Source organism: Pelecanus crispus, chromosome 2 (assembly GCF_030463565.1).
Source record: "Pelecanus crispus isolate bPelCri1 chromosome 2, bPelCri1.pri, whole genome shotgun sequence".
Classification (NCBI taxonomy): domain Eukaryota; kingdom Metazoa; phylum Chordata; class Aves; order Pelecaniformes; family Pelecanidae; genus Pelecanus; species Pelecanus crispus.
Window position 1 is genome coordinate 108,470,934 of NC_134644.1, and position 27,326 is coordinate 108,498,259.

At 39.9% G+C, this 27,326-nt stretch overlaps 1 protein-coding gene across 1 annotated transcript; it reads right to left on the reverse strand.

The window, feature by feature from the left end:
- Nucleotides 1-6,023: 6,023 nt before the first annotated feature.
- GALR1 (galanin receptor 1) lies at nucleotides 6,024-17,618 on the reverse strand. Its single transcript, XM_009493420.2, has 3 exons — nucleotides 16,917-17,618; nucleotides 9,818-9,883; nucleotides 6,024-6,341 (listed from the first exon to the last, which is right to left on the reverse strand). The coding sequence occupies exons 1-3, from the start codon at nucleotides 17,616-17,618 to the stop codon at nucleotides 6,024-6,026; spliced, it is 1,086 nt and encodes a 361-aa protein (XP_009491695.1).
- Between the last annotated feature and the right edge of the window lie 9,708 nt (nucleotides 17,619-27,326).

A 27,326-nucleotide genomic window follows, 5' to 3' on the forward strand; every position in this document is an offset into this window, starting at 1 on the left:
AATGCAAATCTACACACAAATACGCACTAATTTGACTGCCTCCTTCCAAAGTGGAGCCATATACAGGCTTTCATATAATAAAATAGGTTTGGATCTCACATCACTGGAGAGCTTTTCTTCTTTTCATATTCAAACACATGGATCTGTCTCTGTATGTCTCTTAACATGTAAATTACAGAGATTTAAATTGCACTTGAATAAGAAATATCAATGAATTCCATAAATTTCAATTGACTTTTTACCAGCCTGAATGAAAGGAGGACCATGCCTCCTGCACTTAAGTACTTAAAATGAGAATGTTTTTTATATCAGTGCAGTTTTCAACCCATAATGACATCTAGCCATGAAACTCTATTGAGTTTTGTGTACACTATTTTTTCTGAAAGTTTTCCTGAGGGCACTGTTTAAGTATTATGTAAACATTTTCCAAGAAAAGCAGCTTGTATTTCATGTTATAGAGATAAGCAGAGACAGCACAGACCTATTGAAAAAAAAAAACCACTTGAAAATTCACGCAAAGTACAGTATATCTTAAAACAACTGCATGTTACTCTACATTCATTATACTTCGAAACAAATACAGAATTTTAATTTTCTGGTCTTCAACATTTGTATGTGCACTGAATACATAACACTAACACAAGTTCTGTAAGCTAGAAGCTGTTCTTTTCTCTGCTTTTATCCTTTCCCAAAACACCACAGATATCATTAGGTTCAATGTGACAGCAACTGTACTGTGAAGCAACCACGAAGATAACAATGTCTAAAACAATGCATTCACAACCTTAGTTTGTTAGAAGATCCCTCCCTTTCCCTACGATGTGGGATTTAATGTAAAATTTATTTCACTGCAACATTAAATATACAAAGCTTAATGCTTACCTCTTGGAGATAGTGACATTATTTTTTAAAAATGAAGATAAAATAGATTATGAAAATAATAAAGTTAAGGTTTTAAGAAAGAGGTGCATGCATACAAAGTGAAAGTGAATACAAATCTCAAAGGACCATAACTTAAAACATGTCATTAAAATGTCTTATCTTACCAAACACTAAATGGTTTTGAAAATGTTTTTTCAATGTTTAAATTTAGAAAAAGACTTCAGAAGAATTTGTAAATAATCCAAGATCCAATTGATTTAATCATACAAAATATTGAAAGAATATTAAGGTTGCAGATGGGAACACTGACCTACAAAATCAAAGTTTGCTCCTTACACAGTCACCATTATTTTTTACATACAATTTCAGCCAGTTTGGTCATATCTTTGTAATCTACTATAGCATACAAAGTTACCTACCTCTGACATATGAAAAATACTAGGAAATTCTACATTTTTTATATAAAATGGAAATTTTAGGCAATTCTGAATGTTTACATTATTACATATAAATGTTTAGTACATACTTCTGACTGAAAACTATGTGTAGTTTAATGACTCAGAAGCAGCCATTAAGCATTAGCTTCACTTTCAACTAAAATGATTACCTTCTTCAAAATTAGTTAAATGGGTTCTACACTTACCTGTGAAGTTAGCAGAGGTGAACACATAGGCACGCTAGTCCCATCATTTTTCAGGGTGTTTGCACGTGAGGAAGAGTATGTTGGTTCAGTGCCATTTAATTTTTTTTTTTTCCCATTTTGGATATGAATCCTAAATCTGATTTACATATAGTAGTGCACAGCATGCATCTGAATCCACACATATCTTGGAGGTGCAAAATGTATTTTAGGCTTTATTAGTTAAAGAAGAGCACTGCTGTAATCTTTTGTGTCATACTTCAAACACCTACCCCCAAACAGGCAGGGCTAACATTGCACGAAGAACGTTGATGGGATAACTTCTTGACCTCTTTAAACATTAGTTTTTACAATTACAATTGTAATTGTACAATTTTACAATTACAGTTTTACAAGTTCCATTGGTTCAGTGTTTTAATGAGATTTCTGCATCTTTTTAAGGTAAGAGGTAAAACCCAGAAAATCCAAAATACAAGATGCAAAATCGGCTAGAAACATGCTGCAATCTCCAAATACAACCTCAGAAAATGGACAGATCTGAACTCCTTTCCAGAGCCTGCAAGAAAGGAGGCCCTCTCACCTTAGCAAGAGGTGCTCCAGAGATGCTACCTCTTCACAGGTCTTTCATCCACTCTGTAGAGAAAAATATGACAAGGAACAACTTCTATGTTTCTCCACTAAAACACAGTTTTAAGATGGACTGAATAACTCCTATTACTTGATATGATGCGATACACTACTTTTATCATCAATGTTGAAAGTGAATTGTGTGTTTTGAACTTCAGGAGACACTCATGAAGCAGCACAAAGAGGCAGCATTTTGGCAGTATACATCCAACAAAATTTTAGGGAGTTTATAAAAAAAAAGTGAGTAGCAGTTTCTGTTGGGATTCCCCAATTCTCTCAATTTATGAGAAATATAATTTAAGAAAAATTTAAGAGAAATTTAAGTATTTGCTTAATTACACACACCTCTTGCTTTAGTTTGAGAGGAATTTGTGTAATCATTCCTGTTGCCTACTTTGTATTGTACAGAATAATATTTTCAAATTCACACAACAGGGTGGAATTCAGTGGGATTATTTATCTTTCTATGAGTGGAAAATTCAGCCCTCGTCAGAGAAGGTTTTGTTTTGTTTTGTTTTGTTTTTTTTCTTTTACTTCAGTGTCCATTGAAATTATCCTTTCTGGTTAAAAAGATGTAAAAAAGCATATTAGGCAAGTAAGTGAGGTGAAACATTTGCTTCACCCTCCACCAGAAACAATGACCCTTGCCAACAAGTTCAGAACTTGAAAGCAGACATTCTGTTGTAATGGATCATTAGTGCCCATTCCGTAATTTTCTGCCCAAATTAGCCATTTTTGTGGCACGACAACTTCCTGCCCAACCGTCCAGCTGCTCAGAGGTTAGACACAGTTCAGAGCATACATTAATGCACTCATGGTTGGACTGCTGATCTTAGAGATCCTTTCCAACCTTAATAATTCCTAGTTTTTACTTTCATTAAAAAATAATCCAGCCACCAAGACAGGAAACATGAAATTATGACTCTACCCTTAACTGGTTTAGTGGTGGACTTGGTAGTGTTAGGTTAATGGTTGGACTGGATGATCTTAAAGGTCTTTTCCAACCTAAACAGGTCTATGATTAACACCGTTTTTACATTCACAACCTCCATGTCAGAGCCGAGTATGTCAAAGTCATGCTGGAGACACTGATCAGCAAAAGTGTGTTTTAGGCAGGAAACTGAGCCTTGGCATGTCAGCTGCTTCTTAAGGTTTCTCTGAAAAGTGAGGTGGAAGTTTTACTGATACTCACCAGGAACCAGGTCGGGCCTTTCTAACTAGCTGTTACTGCAGTGTACATTATTATCAAGCACCTGGGTTTAAAATTATGTACAATTAAGAAAAAAAGCCTTTTCCAGATGAAACAATAAACTCAGCATATTAACTTTATACAATTACATATTTACATTGTAATTTTTTATTCAGAGTAATAAAATCACAAGCAAAATCACAAGCAATTTTTTAAAAGGAAGAAGAATATAATTTTCAAAGCTGTAGAATCTCCTAATATGTTATAAATTCAGCTGAAGTCTAATAGTGCTGTAATAATTTGAGTGATTAGTGGGTAATGAGGATCTGTAAACTCAAAGGAACTTCATTGTTCTAGGCTGTGTTTCCTAACCTCAATCCTAACCCAGAAAATGGTTTCCTGCACAGATAAACCCGCTGTCTCCAACTGAGGGTTTTCTCATATATTTTGTGTTCCTAGCAATATCATAAAACTGTCTCTTCACATGAAATAATGGACACAAACACCACACATGCAATAGCATGTCTTCAATATTATTTTACTGATTCCAAGCAGACAATACTGACACATAAACGTAGACATTTGCATGTGAATAAACCCTCCATAGTTGATGTGGTTCCACCACTCCAAACATTTTTTTTTTTAAAGCAAGTTTGTGGAGAAAAAGGAATCTGACAGAGCATCTGGCCAACACTACTTAGCATCTTCAAAGACCCAGACAAGGGTGCAGGACTCTCTCAGCAAGTTTGCATGTGATACCAAACCCAGGAGAGTGGTGTATATGCAGGAGAGCAAGGCTGCCTTTCAGAGGGCCCTTGATAAGCCCGAAGAATGGAAGGAACAGCTATCAAATGCACGAAGTTCAACAAAGCCAAAAACATAGTCCTGCACTGGGACTCAGTGGAATTCTGCAGAAAAGGACACGAGAGTGCTTGTAAAGCAGAAATTAAATATGAGTTAGCTGTGTACCCTTGCAGCCATAAATTACTGTAATACTGGGCTGTATTAGCAAGAATCAGACAACGGGTCAAGGGAAGCGATTAGTCTACTCAGTGCTCATGAGGCCGCATCTAGAACACACTGTTCAGCTTTGAACACCCCCGTTCACGAGAGGGATGGGTACGCTGGAGGAAGGCCAGTGGAAGGCCACTAATCTGGCCAGGGAGCTGGAGCACAACAGATGAGGAGAGACTGAGAGTGATGCATTGGTTCAGAAGAGAAGGCTGGGGGGAAATTTAACTGCCATCTTAAATTACATATTAGTTAGAGAGAAGACTTAAGTACACAGTGAAAGGACAGAAGGCAACAGTCACGAGCTACATCAAAGGAAATCCCAACTGGGGATGAGAAAAAAATATTTTAGTGAGGGTGATTAGGCACTGGCACAAGTTGCCCCCAAAAAATTGTTGAATCGCCATCCTTAGAAATTTTCAAAACTTGCCTAGACAAGGAAGTGCTCCAACTCTGCGGGTAGCCCTGCCTTGAGAGGATGTCCGGAGGTTCCTTCAACTTAATTTACTCTATGAGTCTATGGGTCATTAATAAAAAAGGTAAAAGGTAAAAGCATATCTTACGCCAGCTAACAATAATGTTCTCAAAGGACTGAGTGCCCTTCTGCTATTTCTTTAGTGGTTTACCTCTTAAAGACATATTAAGTACCTTTAAAAAATTGCTGAAAATACTCACCTTATTTAAAACTTTGCAGAATTGGACGATTCACCTTACATACTTTACTGATTCAAATGCATCCTTCTGAATTTTTCCAATTTAGAGCTACATGATATCAAGACCCTCCTACAACTTTTAAGGGGATGCTATTTTTAAACACTTAAGCATTGCCCAGAGTTGCTTTATGGAACACACTGTTTTAAAACATTTGTATATATTGTACATTTAAAACTGTATCTCCATCTCAAAGTCTATAAAGTCAACAAAACACACATACACGCACATGCAACACACGAAGAAAAGCTTCCCTCAGAGAGGCACAAATCCTCATTTTGGTAGAACTACATACAGGCCATAAACAAAACCTTATATAGCGTACACAAAAGTTCTGTGTATACCGTAAGGCAGACATATGAAGTGGAAAAAAAGTCCATCATTACTCAGTATGTTACGTTAAAAAGACAGCTAAACAGATAAAATCAGCATTTTCTCTCTAAAGCAATTGTCTCAAGTTGTACACGGGTTATTTCAACTCTGAATCAGAGCCCATCTTTACTTCCAGAAGAGGCATTGTCAGTACAACAAAAGTTTTCTTCTCTGAAATCATAGTACTACAGTACTTATTATCTGTAAGACAGAAAATTTAGCCATCTCTTCACTTCAATGGAGTAAGATGTCAGAAAAGTTACTTGTCCATATCAACATTTCCTTCTTGTATATTTGAATGTTTACATGCCATATGGTTAGTAAGAATACAGACATATAATCTCCAACATGTTTTCTCAAGTATCTTTTACAGGTTCCAGAGCTTCATTTGATAAAGCTATCTAAGATGCAAAGGATCAGCCCAGTTTTCTTTCATACCAGTTTCACAAACTTTTGCTACAAACACAACTTCAGTACATTAAATACCAATTAGCTTTACCAAGACAAACCCAGGATAGAGCTCATTGTGCTTTGTGTTCTAGGTGTTTAGTTGCCACAAACGAAGAGCCAACATACAGGACTTTTCGAAGTTCACACGTGTGTACAGTTGGTAGATGGTGGTGTCTCTATCCGACTTTTATTTTCCTTAGGGTCATTCAGAGGTGACTCGTTACCTATCTGGCATTTGAAGACTTGTTTGTAGGCCTTCCTAAAATTTTCAGAGAGAAATGCGTATATAATGGGGTTCACAGAAGAATTGCTGTAAGCCAGGCAGTGTGCAGTTACTCTGAAGAGAAAAGAGGCTTGAGTCAGTGGGAAAATTCCAAATTCAGCCCAGAGATGAATCACGTGATGCGGCAGCCAGGAGATGCCAAAAACCACTACCACCACCAACACAGTCTGTGCTGTCTGAGACAAGGAAAGGAAAACACAGATGTCTGTTGAGCACTTGAAGAATCAGCTTTAAACCTGCTTCAAAACCATTATTGGGGGGGGTGGGGTGAGGGGGACGAAAGGTATACTGAGAGAGAGCACCCTTTGGAATATTTATTACTGATTTTACTCTATTACCTATATGGGCTTTATTTTGCATAGTGAACTACTGCAGGGAGAACCTTAGCCTTGAAAATGCCACAGTAAAAGGTGAAAGTGTAACTTTGCTCAAAGGTAAAGAATGATGTTCCTGATTCCCTACAGAAAAGCCTAGCCTTTTCTGAGGTGGACATAAGGTTGGTGTAAAATAACAATAATGTGGGTCTTTGGGAAATCTCATCCAGATCTAATAATCTATATTTTAGTACAGTGCACAAGGATTTCTGACCAAAATTTCAAAAGACATCTATAATACATGAAGGCAGCTAGTGGAAGAGCTTAGAGCAGTCAGACGAACACTTTGCTCAAGTGTCTACAAAAGGAGCAGGGGTTTTTTCGAACGTCTCTCCTTTAAACATAACATTTACAGAGCGGGAGTCATACAACAACATTCTGGGATGCAACTAGGGAAAAAAAGAGAAAAGTAAGGAGCTTGAAATTTCTGGTGACTGCACATTGTCAAAACCAATCTGGAAATCAAAGCTCACCACCAAACACTGAATTCAGAAAAATGGAACACAAAATATCCTCAGTGCTGCCTCCTTACTCCACTTTCATTATTTATGAGAGGAAGGTCCATCAAGTTCATTAGATCCAGACAGGTACAGTACCAGTCAGCACAGACCCTTCAGGTGCGGAAGGTTATTTTGCCAGGGCACAGTGGAGTTTGACTGTCAATGTTTTCTTTAGCTTTCACTTACTTCAGAAACAGCAGTGAGTGCTTTGCAGTTGCTCAACTACTTAGTATCTACTCCTCTAACAACTAAATCTCTTTCAACTAAATCACTCTCCCAATAAAAGCCTAATATTAATTCCAAAGCATATTATGTTATGGACCAATATAATTACTATATTAACACTTTACAACATAATCTTTCAGATAACTTAGGCTCTTCTTCACAAGCAAAACTAACCCAGTGGCCACACAGTGATAAATACTGCAGCCCAGAGAATATTTAGACTTTTTGCTAGTTTATTGAACTTGGTCCATACTTCTTGAATTTATTAATGCTCAGTAATAATTCAGACTGACCTACCTAATCACAACATGACTTAACTTATAGAAACTTACAGAAAAAAAAAGTTTGATTTCTGTGGCAACAGGCCAAAATAACTTATGACAGATACTGTTGTTGGTTAGCAAAATCTCACAACAGAAACCAAAGGACTTTATATCTGTAGCAAATATAATTTCTTTAGTCTCAGGGATTCATCTGTTTTCACAAGCCGCTCATCTACTTAGCCCTATGGAGTTTAAATCAGTTGCCACTAACCAAGAGCCACACAAATATTTTGTCTTTCAGGTCTCATCAGGAGCATATGTGCGAACAAGGAAGTATAAATTAAGAGCACGTCATTCTCTGATCCCTTCAATGTGTTAATATTCCAACTGAAAACATATTGTCTGGATACCACATGCACAATTACTTGAAGAGAGGCATATTACTTCAGTTTGTTCAAAATTCTAAAAAAAATTACACCAGGAAAATCACTGACTTTCAATAGACTGTACAGATGCACCAGAAAGCAGAGGTTGACCATGTGTCTCTTGTAACTATTTTACTTAAGGTATTTCATACCTGCAGGATAAGTAATTTTGCATTAGGAAACCTCACAACATCTGTTTTATCCCATTATTCCTCCTAAGCCTAACTTTAGAGCTTACCTTTCCAAAATCATCACTATGCCTTGCAACCAAGGTAACACTAAAGGGCAGCTCTTGTTTACCTAACGGGAACTTGCTTAGGGTTTCCCATTAGCAAATAAAACCCACCTGAAATACATGATGTTAACCAAACATGTTAACCATGATGTGACCAAAAAGCATGAAAAATAGCATTTAGGCACATTCGTATTTTTCATTAACTTTTTTTCTACACTATAGCAAATTAATTTTAAGGTTCTATTACTGAAATTTTCATAAAGGTTTGAATAAAGCTAGAAATTTATAATTAAGCCTGAAAAGCATTCTTAACAGAACAGTAGAAAGAAAAGAAAGATGCAGTAACCAGAGAAAGACAGCACACTAGTAAAACAGAGTTGCTTTGAAAAACGTGAGTTAGGTCTTAGGATCAGAAACTTATTTTCTAAGGCAAAAGAAGTTTTGGGCTGCCTTTTTTTTGCCCTTTGGTTACCAAACCCTGATATGTCCAAGCAGTCTTGGGAATATCTGTAATGCTTTTCCCTGAAACTATGAAAGGTAGTTCCTAGCCAGATCTGATTTTCACTTGCAAATTTTAAGAGTTAGTTTTTAGAGGAAATGCACAGATATTTCCAGTTTGAGAATAATTCAGATGAAAGTAGAGAACACTTTTGAAAACTACACCTTTGGCCTTGATGACACTAAGTGCAAAAGTATTTATGTTAAGCATTGTACAGAATCAGGGTCATAATGCTTTTAATTCTAGGAATCCTATTGACTAGGATATTTTTTCAAAAAATAGAGAATGCATAAATAATAGATTACTCATTCCCTGTTGAGCCCATGTATATCTCATTTACATCGCAGACAGTCTGCATGCCCATATGGTAATAGTGATCAGCTCAAATGAAGAGCTATAGCCTAAGGGGGTTTTCTGACTCCATATTCATAAACTGAGAAGTCAGTCAAATGATTACTGTGGTCAAATCTGCTCAAAAATCAGAACCATATTATATTAACTGACAAATTGAATATATAAACATATCTTTCAAATATAGTTCTAAATCACAAAGCTTATATTCTGCTTTAAAGACCTTTCATGATTCTACTTGTAAGTCTTAACATAAAAAAAAGAAAAAAAAGTTTTGTGGAAAATCAATAGAAGAATTGCAGAAATCATTAAAAGTCTCTTATTAGATTCCTATCAGGAAGCACAATAAACCCCATTTTAAAGTCTCATCATATAACCTAGGAATTCTTCATAAAACATTAAAAAATTTTAAAAAGCTAGTTAAAAAAAAAACAAAACAAAAAAGAAAAAAGATTTACAAATTAGGGAAAAATGCCTGTGAGGCAAAAAAACCTGTTTAATATTAGAGACAGGCTGTCTCTCCATGTCTAAATTTCAGATGTTCTGAAGTTCAAAATATGGGGATTTCGGGTAATGGCTTGATGTGCTGCAATGGAAAACTCAGATCAGAAAAGATTCCAATCTTGCTAAGCTCAGAGAGACACTGAATATGTCATTAAATACTTCATTTCAATTCCCTCTCTCCATTACACCCATGGCAACAAGCAATATAATACCAAATTAGTTTAGCCATAAAACTAAAATATGAACAAATAGATATTGGTAATGAAAGCAATCTACCTTTTTCTTGGATGCTTCTGACTTCTTTGACATGTTTCTCAACTTTTTATGCAGATGATTAAGAACCTGAAAAGATTAATTTGCATCTTGTATTTCACCATTTTCTAAAATTCAAACCCATATATTTTAGAGTATGCTCTCCAGTACTGCATGAGTCGCTTACAAACATCGCTGATCCAATTTACACATTTCAAAAGTGCACAGTATAAAATCCAAAGGAATTACATATCTGCACCTGTGTGAATCAACAAATATGAGGCAGACCACAACTGAATTCTTATATAAAAATTCAGATGCATTACATAACAAATATATATTACAAATGAACGAGGCAACAAATGGAAACCTATCATGCACCTAGAATTAGCAATCATTCTTCTTCCATAAAAATGTCAATGCTTGTTAATTTAGAATGACCTTTACTGCATATAAGATAAAAAGTGTGTGTTTTGAGTCAGAGCTTTTCTGAGTCACCTGCATAATTTGCTTTCTTCAGATGGACGTTCAGTTAATGTAATCAGGATGATGGTGCTATTTGATCTTCGAAAGAAGCCTAGGCTTTCAAAAATAATTTATACTAAAATATATCTCACATGAGGCCTGACCTTTATCAACAATTTGATGATACTTGTCATGTACCTTTCACAAGCAATTTTTTGAAATATATCTCAAAAAGGCTCATCATCCAAGAGCAGGGTCCAAATTTTAACATAATGATTTACACATAAGATTTTGGATAGTGGTGCATGCTCTACTTTTATCTGCAGTCATTATTAACTGAATCTAATATATTCATATGACATAATTTGTAAGCATGGGGGGCAGGGAATGTGCTCTTCAGCTGAATGTGTTTAACAAGTTGTAAACCATACAGAATTAAAAAAAGGAGATGCTTAATTAAACTCGAGGGTTTAATTAAAATATGGTAAGAGGAATTTTTTTAGAGAGAGTGTCAGAATGCAGAGCTCAGCTAGATGATGATGCTGATGATGTTAGGTTGCACTTTACATAGCTCTAAATGAACTGAGAACAATTTAATAGGTAAGATCATCCAAAATTAATAGGTAAAATAATCCAGCATTAAAAGGATTTTTTTTTTTAAGGAATGTAACACTAAATTTTAGGGCTTATAAGGAGACATCTTGAGGTGGGGAAAAGCATATAAATTCAAATTCTCTTACATCATCTGGGGACATTTTCTCTGTTTTCTTTGGGATGCATGGCTAACCACTACCAGGACACACCAGACAAGATGACCTATAGACTTGATCCCACTCTGGCATTTGAGTCTTAGAAACATACACAATGAATGGAAAGAAATAAGATGGTATTTGTGAATAACCATAGCTCATCAGAGGATTCCACTTTTTAAGTGTCTACTCTTAGCTACCAGTGAACCACAACAATAAAAATAAAAATAACTTGTAACCACTTAGCTTTGGAAGCACAGTTCATTTGTGCTTATCTGTGCACTAACGTGTCTGTGTGTGCAAGACTCAGCCCTGCATTCTCTCCGTATTCTGAAACACTAGCCAGGTTGCTACCAAGGCTAACCTGAGCTCAGGAAACGCAGGAAAAAATAAATGGGTTTTCTCTGAGAAGGTCTGGTTTTGGCTTCAGCCCTTCTTCCTTCTCCAGGATGAAGTGACCAGAAGGAAAGGACAGAAGAGCCCCTGAGGTCCAGCAGAAGACCAGGGAGATGATTGATCCTCTGGCTCACACACTCTTTATTCACCTGCCAGCACTGTTTACAAGGCAGCTGAATTGCTTAGTCCATGGGTGAAAAAATGTAAAAACGAGAAAGAGCGCGGAAGAAACACAGTGAAGTTCACTTCCCATCACTGCTGCTTCACCTGTTGTACCCCCTTCATATAACTTACGACGACAGGCTGTTTCTACTGGACCTTTGCAAATCCCAGTACCTGCCATCCAGAGACTGTACTGTACTGTGATTTTCCCTTACAGTCCAAAACAGAAGTCAGATAAACTTTTTCCAGAAATCAGAACTGCAAAATCTTCTTTTAAAGTTACAAACATTTTCCCCTTTTGTTATGAAACTTTTAGCACAAATTTTTGCATTGCATCTCTCTCCAGTCCAATGAAAGATGCAGTAGAGAAAGTTGTTAATATTTGGAGGGGCGGGGGGGGGGGTTGAAGATTTAGATTATAACCTTCCAATGAACCCTTCTCAACTTCCCCTCTTTCAGATTACAGACGTATCTCATAAAATAAGTCTCTGAAAACATGCTGGCTCTATGTGGTAGTGTACCAGATGGTATGCAAACCAGCAGCAAGAGAAATAGGCAGAATTTAATTACCCATCAACAGCAGTGGAACAGCATTCAGAGACCTATACAGAACGCCATGGAGGGATATTAAAGCCATGTTTATGCACAAGCACTACAAGGCAAATCTCCTCAATGCCCTCTTCAAATTATCTCTTCTCTGGGCCAATGAATAATCAGTTGTTCCTCTAACAGCCACTGTCACTTCACCTGAATGAATAATAATTCTACATGTGCCTCTCACTTTGTCTCAGGTTATTTCTCTAAGGAAAGTCTTTCAAAATATCCACATGCATTTTTAACTCACTGAATTAAATACTCACCTTGCTAAAAAATAGGTCACAACCTTTTCCATAAGGTGTTACATTTTTTAAAAATTCAGCTCTGTGGAAAAAATTAACTCTTCACATGAAACTTTTCTAACTCCAGCTTTCATGTACCTGTTGATCAGAGAGCATATTTGGCTCTCAGGGAAGGAATAGCTTTCCTTTTTTTCTGGAGATGGCGGGGGGGTGCTGCGGGAAAAAAGTTGTGCTGTTGTGAAAGAGCCTGTAAGGAGACTTGCAGGATCACAGAAGTATAAGAAGGTCTAGGCTGGTCCACACTGTACTACCACAACTACAACCGATGGCATTTGGGAGGCCCTGGATTTTGCCGACAGACTATCCTTTTCTTAATTTTTTTTTTTTTTCCCCCCAGTTGTTTCAGGGACTACCTCCAGATGGTTTGAGAGCCCAGGCTGAGGGACTACAGCCAAATCAAGTTGAAAAAGGGATTTTGCCAATAAGGGAGAGAGAAAAAAATATCTTAAACTATCTGTGCCTATTCGTATAGGTCTACCAAACAATATGAAAGTTTGAAGTCTACACTTGTTGCAAAGCATATTTCCTGTCTGGCTGTATAAAATCATTTCACTGACTACACCTTCATTAAAAGCCATTGAAAATCATGCAGCAGGAGAGCCTGCCCAAGGTCGTTATCTAATAAGAATGAATTGCTTGTTTAACAGAAGCCATCATGCAAGCATTACATTCTGAACCATATTTATAGTATGAACCTAATTTAAATTTGAGTACCGTTGCCTGCAATCCATTTTTTAAAGTAATGCTGCTAATTCTATTGTTACAACAGATCCTTCACCCTCTTTCATTTAATAGTGTCGCTAATGTATAATACCCTTTACTTTTTCTCTTCAGTGTAGTTTAATAAAGGTTTCTTTTGCTGCTCAGCAAAATTAAAGATACAGTATCTTAAGCCAAGAACCATATAAGCTTGTATTTTATCTTGTGGCTCCTACTTCTTATGGCTTATTTTTAACCGTCTATAAATCATACATGTCTTCCATGAATTCAGAATGTTCAGAATGACAGATAATAATGGAAACATACTTAAGGCAGGAAATATTTTTTTTAAAAAAAGCTTTTAACATTATACATCTATAAAAGGAAAAGTTTGCTAATGATTTTAGGTGTCCAGCCTAAAGGTTTGATTGAAGGAGGCCTGACTTTCAAGGACTGAAGCCTCATAACTGGGCACTGAAAAGCAGAAGCACCCAAAATCAGTTGTCACATTGCACTACCCTGGCAGATGTCAATTCTTAGAAGCTCACTGGAAATCATTTATCACTTTGCCCTTTAAGAACACATTAGTGAGCAAACCTTGTAGCAATGTTACAAGCCACATACAAAAAGTCAGTCATAAAACCCCACGATAAGTAATATGGCAAGCAACAAAAAATAAGAATACAGGCTGTCTAGAAGTATGCAGCACTGTAACTCAACTAATAACTATATATTCACTGCTCCTCTGGCTGGAGTAGTAAGCTCCTTGCAAGAGTACTGTGAGCCAACTGAGCTGATTTCCTATGTATTTGTGATTTCTTGGTTGTGTGTTCCCAAAAAGATGTGTCTCCTCCATAAGTAGAAGTTATGTAAGACCTCTTCCCCCTATGTCTTGTCTGATGTTTAACAGCTGAGTAGAAACTGACTCCTTAAAGGAGAGAGAAGATGGAGGCTCTCCACCCTCTTCATTGACTCCTGTTTTCACAAAACTAGGGAAGTATCATCCCGTCTGATATTTTCACTCCTCTACCAAATTTCGTTGAAACTGGCCCAAAGTTATTTGTGGGAGAGAGGAAACAGGTAGCTGTACACACATGACACAGACCATGATCTCATAAATCTCTGCCGTAAGAGCACATCACGTGAGATTTCCAGTTCCGATTTTGTGGGAGGTCGCTGTTTCCAATTACCTAGCACTATTTCAGCACTTCCACAGGTTGTAACAGTCTTGCTGTCCGCTGGGGAAAATACAGATCTCCCCTAACAAACATAATTTAAGACAGAGTGAGAGAGAGACAGAGAAAGAACTCAGCTCCCTATTAGAGTGCCTAAAAAATGAGACTTTCAAAACTGGAAGCTCAATTGCAATTTGCTTATAAGACAAACAGAACTGCCTTAAAGGAGTCTGGCAAAGGCAATATATTCAAATAGAGCAATGAGTCTCCTTTGTCTTAATCTGCTGCATTACAAGGTTGCGTTATTTAGCTGATCCACAGTTCATGAAAACCAGTGAAGTCCATAAGAAACTAATGCATTTATTTTTATAATACTTCTGAGGCTATTACACAGCAGCAAATAAGCATGCACTCAGAAGTCAAAATAGTTGGTGTACTTCATAGTACTCTAGTGACATCAGTAAAAGCTCACAGCGACCACTCTGCTGGAGACCTGTGAGAGTAGCAACAGCTTTGACAAATGTAAAACTTCAGCTCTGATTTTCAACTCCTATCATCCTTAATTTCCCCTCACTCTGCCCCATGTGCCAAAATATTGCAGTTGGAGATTTGCCAGTGGCTCCTAATAAGGGCAGGAATGAGCCTTGATGCTGTAGGATACAAATATCTCAAATAGCCTTGTACAAAGTCACGGCATTTTTCAGCTTCATTGACACTGATTGGAATACCACGTATCTCCTAGGTGTCGCCTAGAACTCATCCCTTCAGGTTGGGTCCTCCAGCCTGACACCACGGCAAGCAGGATCGTACATACAGGCTCAAAACACATCACCAAGCAAGGGTGACATCCTAGCCTTGGCAATCATTTAAGCACAAGATTTTAGTTGTAGCTTCGAGTGGCCTTGATTTTATTAACTTGTTCTGGGCATGTATTTTACATGTTTTGTTGTTTGGCTTTTTTTTTTTTTTAACCTACATATTCATACTAATACTGAGATACCTGCTTTTGTAGTGGTGCTTTGTAAAAACATGGTGTGTTATATTTACTATACTTAAATTTTGTTTAAGCATATTTCCTTCTTTTTCCCCCTATACTATGCAGGACTGAAAGCAAGTCTTTCAAAATTATAACAATCTTCTGTGGTGTAATTAGGCTTTGAAGGCTGGTACGTTATGCTGAAACTGATGATGCTTTCGCTTTGAGAAATACAAGTAAGAATTCTTAATAGCTGAAAAGCTCCCTCTGCACACATTTGGCAAGTCTCCCTGAAATATGCAATATTTCCTTAAAACTCTGATGATCTATGGCTACAGCAAGTTTCATCCCTCTCATAGCTCATATTCACAGTCATATTCACCACTGTAGATGAAATACCAGTGTATTCACCCAGGGAAAACAGAATTCAGTTTATGTATGAAAACACGTATTTCTTCTCCATTTGCCAGGTCCCACTTGTTTCATTACAAACAGTAATTTAGAAATGTTGTCCTTGGAGTTCTGCATAAGTCAGTTTTAGCAGAGTTGGATGCCACTCTATCCTTAATTTGCACATCAGAATTAAGTTGATGTTTACGTATAAAACTGAGCAGAAAATTATTTGTTCAAATTGAATACATTAATTACATCTGTTTAACCTGCCAATTAAAGAACTGACTTCTCCACACTTAAGCGGTCCTTATTTGCAACAGCAGACCTACCCTCTCAAATGGAAATTACTGCCTACGGAGAAATCCTGCTACCGAAGGTTGCTGGCAGAAAGAGGAGGATCTCTGCCTACCTCTGCAGGTAGCAGCTGGTGCTCCAGATCCTGTCCAGCAGCAAGCAGTGGGCCCTATGCTGAAGGCTGCAATTAATATTCACAGAAAAATGTGACAGTTTGCCTGAGCAGAAAAGTCCTTAAGCACCATTGTTCAGGCACCCTTATTATTGCTTTTTCCTACCCGGGTCCTCGTGCGCTGCTCCCTAGCACCACCTGCCCTTGCTGAAGTCAGAGGTAAATCTCCCACCCACTTCAACTGGGGCAAGCCAGGGCTCACAGGGACCAGGCAGCACGATGCACCTTTTGCTCTTAACATGTTAACTGGATCAGACCAAACTGGTGGATTTGCATCATTTTTAAGTGCACTGCATTTTAAAGAACGACAATGCTTCGTCTGAAGCCTGAACAACTTGTTCCTTTGTTGTACTTTGAGTTAAACTCATACAGCACTGCAAGAAAATAGGAGAGTTGTGTTGACAGAGAAAGCAGTGGAGCACGGGGGCTTCTCGGCGTTTTGCAACAAGGCTATCTGGCAGAGGAGACCCCAGTAACTGCCTGAACAAACCCCGCTTCCCGCCCCATGCAAGCAATCCCTGTCCTGACCTTTTCTGCGCCACATGCACACGTGTCCCCCCTAGGCTATAAAACTTCCCGTCTCCCTTTGTGCCACAAGCTCACCACCGCCCCGTTGCCTCCCGACAGTGCCATCCATGTCCCTCCACGTGCCCAGAGATGTCCCCACAGCTCAAGGACGCCCGCCACCATCGTCCCCCCCATCCGTTTTACACACCCTTCACCACTACCTGCTTTGCCCCCACCTTGGCATAGCAGAAGGAGATGAGCAGCAGCGGGAGCAGATAGCCAAAGACAAACGTGGAAACCACGTAGACCTTCTTGTGGCGTGGGTTGGGCCAGTGCTCCCAGCAAAAGGTCTGGTTGCTGGCGTCGCGGTGGAAGAGGCGCTGGTGGTGAGCCACTGGTGAGGCCAAGGCGAAGGAAAGCGCCCAGATGAGCCCCACGCCCAGCAGCGCGTTGCGGGAAACGCGCAAGGCCGAGGAGCGTCGGGAGTGCACGATGGCCACATAGCGGTCCACCGACATGGCCGAGAGCGTGAAGATGCTCACCAGCATGGAGACGGTGAAGAAGTAGTGGATGAACTTGCAGATGAAGGCACCCAGCACCCAGGTGGGGAGCACGTAGACCGTGGACTGGAAAGGGATGCAGAAGAGCAGGTAGGCCAGGTCGGCGATGCTCAGGTTGAGGATGAAGATGTTGGTGGTGCTGCGGCGCTTGCCTGGCTTGCTCCTTGCCAACACCGTGATCACCAGCGAGTTGCCCAGCACCCCCAGGGTGAAGATCAAGCCGAAGACGATCAAGGTGATGAAGTTCTCGATGCCGATGCCGAAGAGGGGCTTCCCCTCCGCCTCTGGCAGCCCGGAGAGGTTGAACTCCCCGCGGGGCGGCTGTGCCCAGGCTCGGGACCGGTTGAGTGGCACCGCCGGGGGCTCCCCCGGCTCCATCCTCCCCCTTGCACGCCGGCGGCGGCGGGGAGGGAAGGAAGGAGGGAGAGGGAAGGAGAGAATGAGGGAGAGGGAGGGAGGGAAGGAAGGGAGGAGGGTGCCCCGCCGCCCCGGGCAGGCAGCGCCCTCCGCCCCCGGGGTCCGACGCCCCCGCCGCCCCCTCCGGGAGGCTGAGCTCCGCGGGGACGTCTCCTGGGGTAAAGGAGGGGTGGGGGGGATTTTTTTCCTTCCCCCTCCTTTTTTTTTTTTTTCCCTCCCACTTGTTTCCGCGCCCGGTTTCGCTTGCAATTGCCTCCGCGGGGCTGCCCGGCGGGGCCCGGGGCGGCAGCCGGAGAGCGGGGCGGGCCGGGGCAGGGAGCGGAGCGGAGCGGAGCGGAGCCGCCGGGCCCCGGCCCCGGTCCTCACCTCAGAAAACTTCTGCTTTTTGCCTTCGCTCCGAGGGAGCCTCAGAAGTGGCGTCTTCCAGCGCGGCTAGAGCGGCGCTGGGCAGGTCCAGCTTGGCTTCAATAAACTCTCTTGGAAAGGCAGAAATGATTTAAGCGCCTGCGTAAACCCACCTCAACAGGTAGCCGGCTGCAAGAGTTGGTCCGGACTGAACACCGCCTGTGCTCGCTCTTTTCACCTCGTTTACAGGTTCTCATTAATCATTCCGCAACACGCAGCAGCTCACAGGACAAAAAGGTGGCAGTCGTCGCTACTCCTTCCCCCCCCCCCCAAAAAAAAAACCCCAAAACAAAACCCAAAACAAAAAATCAAAAAAAGGCAAAGGAAGGCCGGCCGCTTTTCCCGCTGGACTGGCGGGAGCCCGTGTTGCGGAACTCCCCGGCCGCGTCCCTGGCGAGGGGTCCCCGGGGGGCTCGGAGCCGGGCAGCTGCTGGCGGCTCTGCAAGGTGCCGAGAGCTGCTGAGAGGGCAGTCTCTTCGGAACAGGGCGAAATGTAAAAGTTCCTCCAGAATATGGAGGCGAGTCCCTGGAAATACTCAGCCGGGCGCATATACACCTCGTGAATGAACCAGATTTGCCTGGGGGTTCTTGAGCGTTTGCTCCCAATCTGCCGGCCAGTGAGCTGCGGCTGGTTGTGTTGGATTTTCTCTCTCCTCGAGGGAGCCGGGCTGCTAAGTGTTCAAAATCCCTCTGTGACACAGAGCGCAGGCTGGGAGAGAGACGGCTTTTGCGAGTAAATACCGTCCTATTTACTCGAGAGCTCAGGGCTACTTTCCTCCCGTTTTCCTCTGGGAGCAGCAGGGACAGAGCTGCTCGGGCGCGCTGTTGAAGGCAACGGGCTTTTGTTTGCTTATTTCGCAGTCCGCAGTTCTGACGGCTTTTTTCTTACCTTTCCTTTTGCTACTTACGCTGAGGCATCTCAGCAGCTGCACGTCAGCTGACTGCAGAGCTATTGGCTTCTGCAGATCTAGATTTTAATTAAACTCATGTATGTTCTGGTGCATTACGTCCAAAGCAACACGTAATGGGAGAGCGCAATTCCGTTTCTATAGGTCTGAGAAACTTTTATTTGGACTGAACCGTTTTTCTGTGCCCGTTGTAACTCAGTGTAGAAGTTACAAACGTATTAAGCAAAAATAAACCAGTAAAGATCCCTAAAAGACTTGTGGGGTTTTTTTCTTACGTGCATACCTTATCATTTTGCTGACGTGTTTGATTACCATGCAAACCTACTAGTGTCTGCTTCTGTAAGGGATTCGAGAATGGACATTGTTAAGCATTTCTAGAATATATCCGGTATTGCGGACTTTTTGGAAGTGCTCCGAGTACATTGTGAAAAATGAATAGAACTCTCCCTAGATTTCCTTAGTGTTGCCGATGCCTGCGTTTGCCACTATGAATTCCCTCATATGGTGAGGTACAGGAAATATTTTTGAATGCCACTGATGTTTTGCTTTTGAATCACATCTCGTTGCCAGACATCATTCTTTTCCAGGATGTCAGGAGTGCAACCCTAGCCTTGCTGAAGCTAATGCTAACATTGCATTGATCGCAACCCTCCATCTGAAATGCCGCATTAGTCCTCATCGCTCACGCTTCTGTTTTTTTAAGAAACACTATCTTTTGAACAGTGTAGACAGAAAGGTGGCTAAAGAATATTAGACTGTTTTGCAGACAAGTAAGCAGGAAAAGTGGGTATAAGAAACAAAATCAGTTTTAAGGGAAAGCAACCTGAAAATCACATTAGTGACCTGGATGGGAGCGTTGCCTCTATTAGTTTCTTTAGATGTTTAATTGACAGTTTTGCAGTTCAAGCTTTGCTTTTCTGTTATGTATATATTAGGAAGTATATAGTTCTTATAAGACTGCCCCTGAGCATCAGGGGGAAAAAAACAGAGAACACAACTATATTGTAGCTTTTCTGTCAGACCTACAGGCTTCAGATTTTACATCAGTGGAAGAAAGTTCCCACATTGACAGCATTCATGATTCCTGTTGAGATTGCCATAAGCAAACAGGTGTTGACATTTTAGTCCACTGTTCTTGTAATCTAGACTGAGTAAAATCTTCATGCAATAGAGAGTTCCAGTGCAAAAGTTTTTAGGAATTCAGTACAAATAATTATATAATTAAATACATTAATTACGGGGAAAAGTAGGAAAAAAAAATCAGTAAAAAATTCACATGCTTTAGGAAAATAAATTTCCTGTCTTTGCAAAAGTGATCTCTTAAACATGTGCCTCACACATTTCCTTGAATCTAGTTTTATTGAATCTAGTCCCAAACACCTTTTGACATGAAAAGATCTACTTTTGTCAAAACTGAAATAGCCTATGAACGTCAGAAAGAGGAAGAAATTAAATGCAATTTTCTTCTGTCTGTGGCCAGGACCCACAGTTGTCTTTATCAGATATTATTACTCACCGCCAACAAAGTATTTTGGCTCCATAATTTTCCACATCAATTTTCCCAGTCAATGGGAAAAATAGTAGAAGAAATCTATAAAGGAGCTGGGAACCAAAGTACCCTGTTAAGTCGAGACCTACGTGTTTACTCCTCAGTGGCTTAATCTGGAAGATATTACTGAGAAAAGACGTCACAAGGATGTCCTCCTTTTTGCTCAGTCCAGTGGTTGGGTACCTTATTTTTTTATATGGTTCTGTGGTGGTACATCTCCCCCTGCCCCTGTTCTTCTGTTCTGTTTTTCCCCTTCACTTCGGCCGCTTTACAATCTCAGGAATTCCAGGCCGCAGCTTTTGTGTAGCGAGTTGGTCAGTTAAGCACCCCTTAATTGTACCAGAAACTCCTACATGGCTGGAGCAGAGAGCGGCTCTGTTCTTATTAACATTCATATTATGGCTAACGAGGGGAACGAGAACAAACAGCTACCCCAGACAGCCCTGAAACAGGGTGGTATCATCGCTGCTGGAATTCCAACAACAAGCCGACCCGAATTGTGGCTCGGATGGAAATTTACTGGTGATTAAAGTCAATCATCTCACAATCCTATAAACGGCAGTCCTAAGTGAGGCCCTTGGAGCTCTCCTTGTCTGCCGCAGGCTGCACCAGCATCTCCCTCTGATCGAAATGTCTCTCGGAGTAAGCGAAACTTAGCAGATATCCGAAAGTCTGCTGCGACCAGAGCTCCATTGCTGGAGATCAACAACAGAGCCTGGGCTGCTGATATTCTTCACTCCTCGAGACTCTACTCCCGCCCGTTGAGAAATGCCAAGGCATTAGACATATTTCACTAAACTCAAGGGGAATTTTTAACAGGTATACTATTTTCATATACGCATTTATAGTTGTAAGTGTGCATGCATGAATCAATTTAAGTAGTTTGTAGATGTATGATTTAATTTTAAAAGGAGTTTTATATTGCTGTACTATTCTTATAGCATTACTCTCCTAAACCATTGACCACGTCTGAGACTAAGAGTGGGCCCAGCCGCATCTCGGCTTCTCTCTGAGAAGGAGTCTAGAAAGCAAGGGGGTCCATTTTGAACCTCATGACTCAACGGGAGCCCCCCCCCCTTGCCTTTATTCCATATATACGCAATGCTTTTATGAATCATTTTAACTCATTGTGATTTAATTCTTTTTTATGTGCTCCTATGTAGTAATAGAGTGAACCTTGCCATCTTCGAATCTGTAACTAAGTCACTGTTTTGATCAATTTTGTCTAATCACTTTATTAATCATTGATGATTGAGTGCTATTGAAAATATTTTAATCGAATTCTGCAATTTGCTACAAGTAAATTCTAACCTTTACTAAACCAAACTGTGTAAAGTCACTCATTCAGAGTGAATTGACATAATCAGCAGGATTCACAGACCTGCATTCGTGACAGGTTCCAATAATAAAAAATATTTGACTTACATTGGTACATTTTCATTTCAGAAATCATTTAACAATCAAACAAATTGATTTATAATATTCATTACTATTAAAGCTTTTGTTACTATGTAATGCGTGTGTAATAAACACATAATCAAAATAAATGTCAGTAAAATGCACTTAAATTTAAAAATGAATATTTACTTAGCACCTCAGAAACAATAAACAATGCATGTGTTAATACAAATTTCCTACACTTTTTAGCCACAGTCCCACTTTTCATTTTTAGGATCCATTGACTAAGTGAGGCACAAAAATCAGAGGGTGATTGTACAAATGTCTACACAGGTATATGTCTTCATACATTGTATCATTCTACAGGAATAAAATGTGTATAATAGGACATACAACTTCTTCAGAGAAGTGTTTCAGTAAAATCCTGTATAAAATCTTTTGGTGGTTTTTTTTTTTCCTGTAGTGAAGATGAAGCTGGAGTGGAGGTTCAAGCCTCTAAACTGCACCCCAGTGTCAGTACAGAGAAGCAATTTAAAGTGTACTTATATTAAAGCATATGAGTAGCCCTGAAGAATTTTAGAAGTCTTTTGACAACTCAGGCCTTAGCTGATTGACCAATTTTCTTTGCTGCAAAAATATTCTCCACATTTGGTTATGTTTTGTTTATAAAACACAAGGCTGAAAATATGCTTATTTTGAAGACTGACTCTTTTCATTTATTTGTGAAACAAGATCAGGCACAATAGTCACATTGAACGTACCCCATTATTTCTTGGTTTATGTCAAGTTCCTGGAGTAGAAATTTACATTTTAAAGGCAGATGTGAACTTTAAGTATCATTCAAAAGCTAAATAAAAAAAATCATGACTCACAACCCACCTTTGATTCACCTTCTATAAAGTTCTCAGTATGGAAAAGTCAAGTATCTATAAGCATTAACTCCCTTTCTATCTATATTCTTGGGAATAATGTAACCCTGAGGTCACAGTTGTCACTACATCCAGATTTCCATAGTGGAGAGGTGTTGCTAATAAACTGAAGTTCATTGCTCCTTGCTGACATTTAGAAAGAAGTAAACATCTGCCCCTATTCATTTGAAAGCTATTGCCATTCCATCACAGAGTTTGTGCTGATTTTTTTTTTCCCCTAGTTCTCTATTCCAGTTCTTAAAAAACAGTTATAAAATAGCCTTTAAAATGCAGGCAATCAAAAGCAGAGAACTAAATTTGAAGCTATAGTTTCCAAAATCCCATCCATATATTGTATTACAATTTAGTGCTTTAAATTAGTATTCTAAACATACGACTTAAAAATTGTATATGAAAACATGTACCCATACTTTCTTCAATGCCCAGCAATTTTCTCTGTAAAAATGACAAAAGCTAATCACCATCGTCTAGCAACATGCTCTTGCTTTATACTTGTTTAGCTTTCCTTGATTTGTGACAATTACGCCACGGGATGCTTTTTAATGTTGGCTGGAGGAGCAACTTGCCTGTGCATAAAAACACAACTGTGTTTTATTTAAAACAGAGAGCATCAATACCTGATTTTCCTTGATGTAACAGCATCGAGAGTGTTTTGATGAACACTTGTAATACAATATAGCACAATAGAGCAAGTCTTACAAAACTCAGGAGAGTGCAGCAGGCATCCAGGTCATGGGCACAGTGTCTGCAGAAGTCATTTAAACGGACGCTTAGTCTACCATCAAGCAACTTCATAAAACGGGCGTCTGACCGGTTCGAGGGCAAGAACAAAAAGGGTTAAGTTCTGTTAAATGAACTTCATGGTTCTACATATGAAAACAGAAATACAAGCTAGAGGAGATACCTCAGCCACGTGGGAGACAGCGAAGTTACCTATGCTGAAAGAGATCACAGTGCAAAGAAGTAACTTGGAGAGCACGGCTGCTGCTGAAGCAGCTGGTAGAGCAACCAGGAGGTTGCAGGTTGCTCTGTCTGGGGTCAGCTCCAGACACAGGCCAAGAAAGCAGCTGCCAAAGGCAGTGGACGGGCTGATGTACGTAAAAACGCCACGGCCCCACTGCCCAGCCCTGGAGACCTTGGTCAGCGGGGCAGTTCTGGGCAAAGAGAGAACACGGGTGGGTAGGGGGACAGCAGCCAGCGGAGAGTGGATGGGTCACCCTGCCCAGCCGTGGCCACTGCTGCTACCCTTCCCTCCATCCTGGCGGTAGCAGGAGCAGCAACCCTGGCTTTCTCAGGCTCTCCATAGCCGCTCAGAAAGGGCTTGTGTGTCAGCAACATCCTGGCCTTGGCTTGACCGCAGTCGTCTTTGTTCAAGGGAAGCAAAACCCAATTTGTCCACATTGCTGAGGAGCCTGGAGATGGCTCCAAATACAGCTATGCAAGAAAAAGAAATATGAGAGGATTGCCGTTTTTCTGCAGGTATCATGTGCAAAAAGTGTGTAAATCATGTGATTTTTATTCTTGGAATATTGAAAATTTGTTATATGGATGCCTATATAAGCAGAGATTAATAGTTTCTAGAAAAATTGTACAACTATACTTCTATAGCTGTGCAAAGGCTTTGTACAGATATAGTAAAGAAAAACATGCTTTTTGTAGACAAAAACTGCTAGTTCACTATTTCTGTTAACTTTATATGGCAGACTGTCATGATAAAAATTGTGAGGCAGGAAGAGAAAACCCTAAGGCAGATTTAGTAGTCTTCATTAGAATTACTGTTAGAATTACCAACAGATCCTGACTGCCTTACAAAACGTGTTTCCTATCTTCTAGTTACATAGCCTGACAAAATTAATTTCAGTTCAGAAGTTCTGGGGATGACTAGAAGGTTATTTTCTTTTATAGGTTTGTATGTTGCCCATCACTTTACAACTGTTATGACTTTGGCTGTGTTGGAATTTGAGGAAAGGACATTAAAATATAGAGATAAAAATGACAAATTCAACACAGAAAAATCATTCCACAGTTGCCATAGATCTTAACTTAAGGTCTTGCGGAAACCAGTTTTCAGTGCTGCTGTCAGCTCTCTGGATTTTGGTGAATCCTTTTTCCAGCTCTCGTCATTCTTCTGGTAGAACAGAGACTGGTTTTACTTTCAGACAACCGGTGAAACTTTTTTATTGCAGTGGATGGAGGCAGCTTGAGCTTGATTTTTTTAGAGCCAGACTTTTCTTCTGTATTGATTTTGGTAACTGCCTGAGTTGGTGCTTATTGATTCAGGCACAGCTGTACAATGTTTTAATTTGCTCTGGGAGAGGGTTTTTTTTCAAAGTCCAGATCATTAGACTATGTTTCATTGTTCTGAGAGTTCATGGGAGATGTTATTACTCAGAGTTTATTTGAAGTTTGCTGAAAATATAGGTGAGGTTGTCTTCCCTTCCCTCGTCTCCCAAGACTCGCTGGGTACATGCAGAGCACCATGAAAGAGGGTTCTGCTGGAGGAGTTCTGTCCTGGTTTAACCCCAGCTGGCAACTCAGCACCACACAGCCACTTGCTCACTCCCCCTGCCCCAGTGGGATGGGGGAGAGAATCGGAAGGGTAAAAGTCAGAAAACTCCTGCGTTGAGATAAGAACAGTTTAATAATTGAAATAAAATAAAGTAAAATAGTAGTAGTAGTAGTAGTAGTAGTAGTAGTAGTAGTAGTAATAATAATAATAATAATAATAATAATAATAAAAAACCAAGGTAAGTGATGCACAATGCAATTGCTCACCACCTGCTGACCAATGCCCAGTCAGTTCCCGAGCAGCGATCGCTGCCCCCCTGCCAACTCCCCACAGCTTCTATACTGAGCATGACATCGTATGTTATGGACTAGCCCTTTGGCCAGTTTGGGTCAACTGTCCTGGCTGTGCCTCCTCCCAGTTTCTTGCTGGCAGGGCGTGAGAAGCTGAAAAAGTCCTTGACTAGTGTAAGCACTGCTTAGCAACAACTAAAACATCAGTGTGTTATCAACACTATTCTCATACTAAATCCAAAACACAGCACTATGCCAGCTCCCAGGAAGAAAATTAACTCTATCCCAGCTGAAACCAGGACAAGTTCCTAATCTAACTGCCCTGCATTTCAGAAGGCAAACAGAAATCAGAAAGAAGAACAATTAATTATGTATAACCAATCTTCATAAATACCTATTTATCCTTAAAAAATGCCACTGATGAAAACCCCACCATGTTTGTAGACACTCTGTTTTAGTGCTCAGCTATCATTTACAATCAGAAAGCTGTTTGCTATTTTTAACTTACATTTCTAGTGCAGTAATTTAAGCTCCTTTTTGATCTGTGGATATGGAAAACAGTTTATTCTCTTTCCTTTTGCAGACACTTTATAATAGATGAAGACTCGCAGCCCTTGCTGGAGGCAGTTCAGGTTCACAGGTGTCCACGTGGTGGAGGGACTTGAGGGAAAAACCTTGATCCAAAATACAAAGATTGCCTACACGTGTCCTCCTCGAAGGAAACCGGCAATGCGCCTTGATGTACAATGATAATTTTTAGTGAATTCAGAGGACTATACGAGCTGTCCTAAAGAAGCATTGAAAGTAGACGCAATGGTGGAGCACACATATTGTGCGTCTTTAGGTGTCCCACTTTTCCTTTCAGTCTTGCGTACAGCCCGGTCCTTTGTGTCACCAGCCCTAACATGGAGCAAGAGCAGCTGTGGCTGCTTTCAGTCATCACAACCCCTCATGAAATTATTTTCAAGATGTTTTACCCCGAGGACTCATGACCTGTGAAAATCAACATGCAACTGGGGCAGTTTCATATTTAATTAACTGCAGTGACAAACTCTGTGTATCTGTTGAAGAGAAATTATTCCTGTGTTTTCTCTGGTATTTTTAATATACTGATTTTCTTTTGAGTTTTAGTTTGGTTTTGTCATGAAAAAGAAGACAAAGTAAGTCATTTTAGGCTGGCTGGCTTCTTGCTATCCCTTGTCTTTTTCCTCCTTTTAAAAAGATTCTGGAAGCCAGCCTTTGAAATTTCTATCTTTGAATAAAAAGTACAATTTTTGAGTGCTAATTATGCTCAGCTTCCACTGATAACCCACTAAGTAAGTGTCCGGGAACACCTAAGTCAATCATAGCATCAGGTCAGTAGATTATAGAATTTGTGTAACTTTGTGAATCTGGTTCTATTTTTTTAACAATACTTGACCCTTAGTTTCACTGAGGTTGAAATCTATCATTGATATAATTTGGCTCAGCTGAAGCCCTGTCAGTTTGTATCAGTTTTGTATCTGAGTCTTGACTTTTTATAAAAAGTCATTTATTAAAGAAAACCCCAGCCTATATTTACATATTCATTTAAGAATTTAATACGATAATATTGGTTTAAATGCAAACTTTTTAGTTTTGTTATGGTAACCAGTGTTTGATTTTTTTTTTTTAAAGAAAAACTAAAACACTGAAAGTATGG

Coding starts and splice junctions, on each gene's coding strand:
- GALR1 (XM_009493420.2), bottom strand. CDS start 17,618: ATGGAGCCGGGGGAGCCCCCGGCGGTGCCACTCAACCGGTCCCGAGCC. Junction 9,884..16,916: donor TCTCCTTCTGCTATGCCAAG/GTGGGGGCAAAG, acceptor TAATCTTTTCAG/GTTCTTAATCATCTGCATAA. Junction 6,342..9,817: donor CAGAAGCATCCAAGAAAAAG/GTAGATTGCTTT, acceptor TCCTTGTCTCAG/ACAGCACAGACTGTGTTGGT.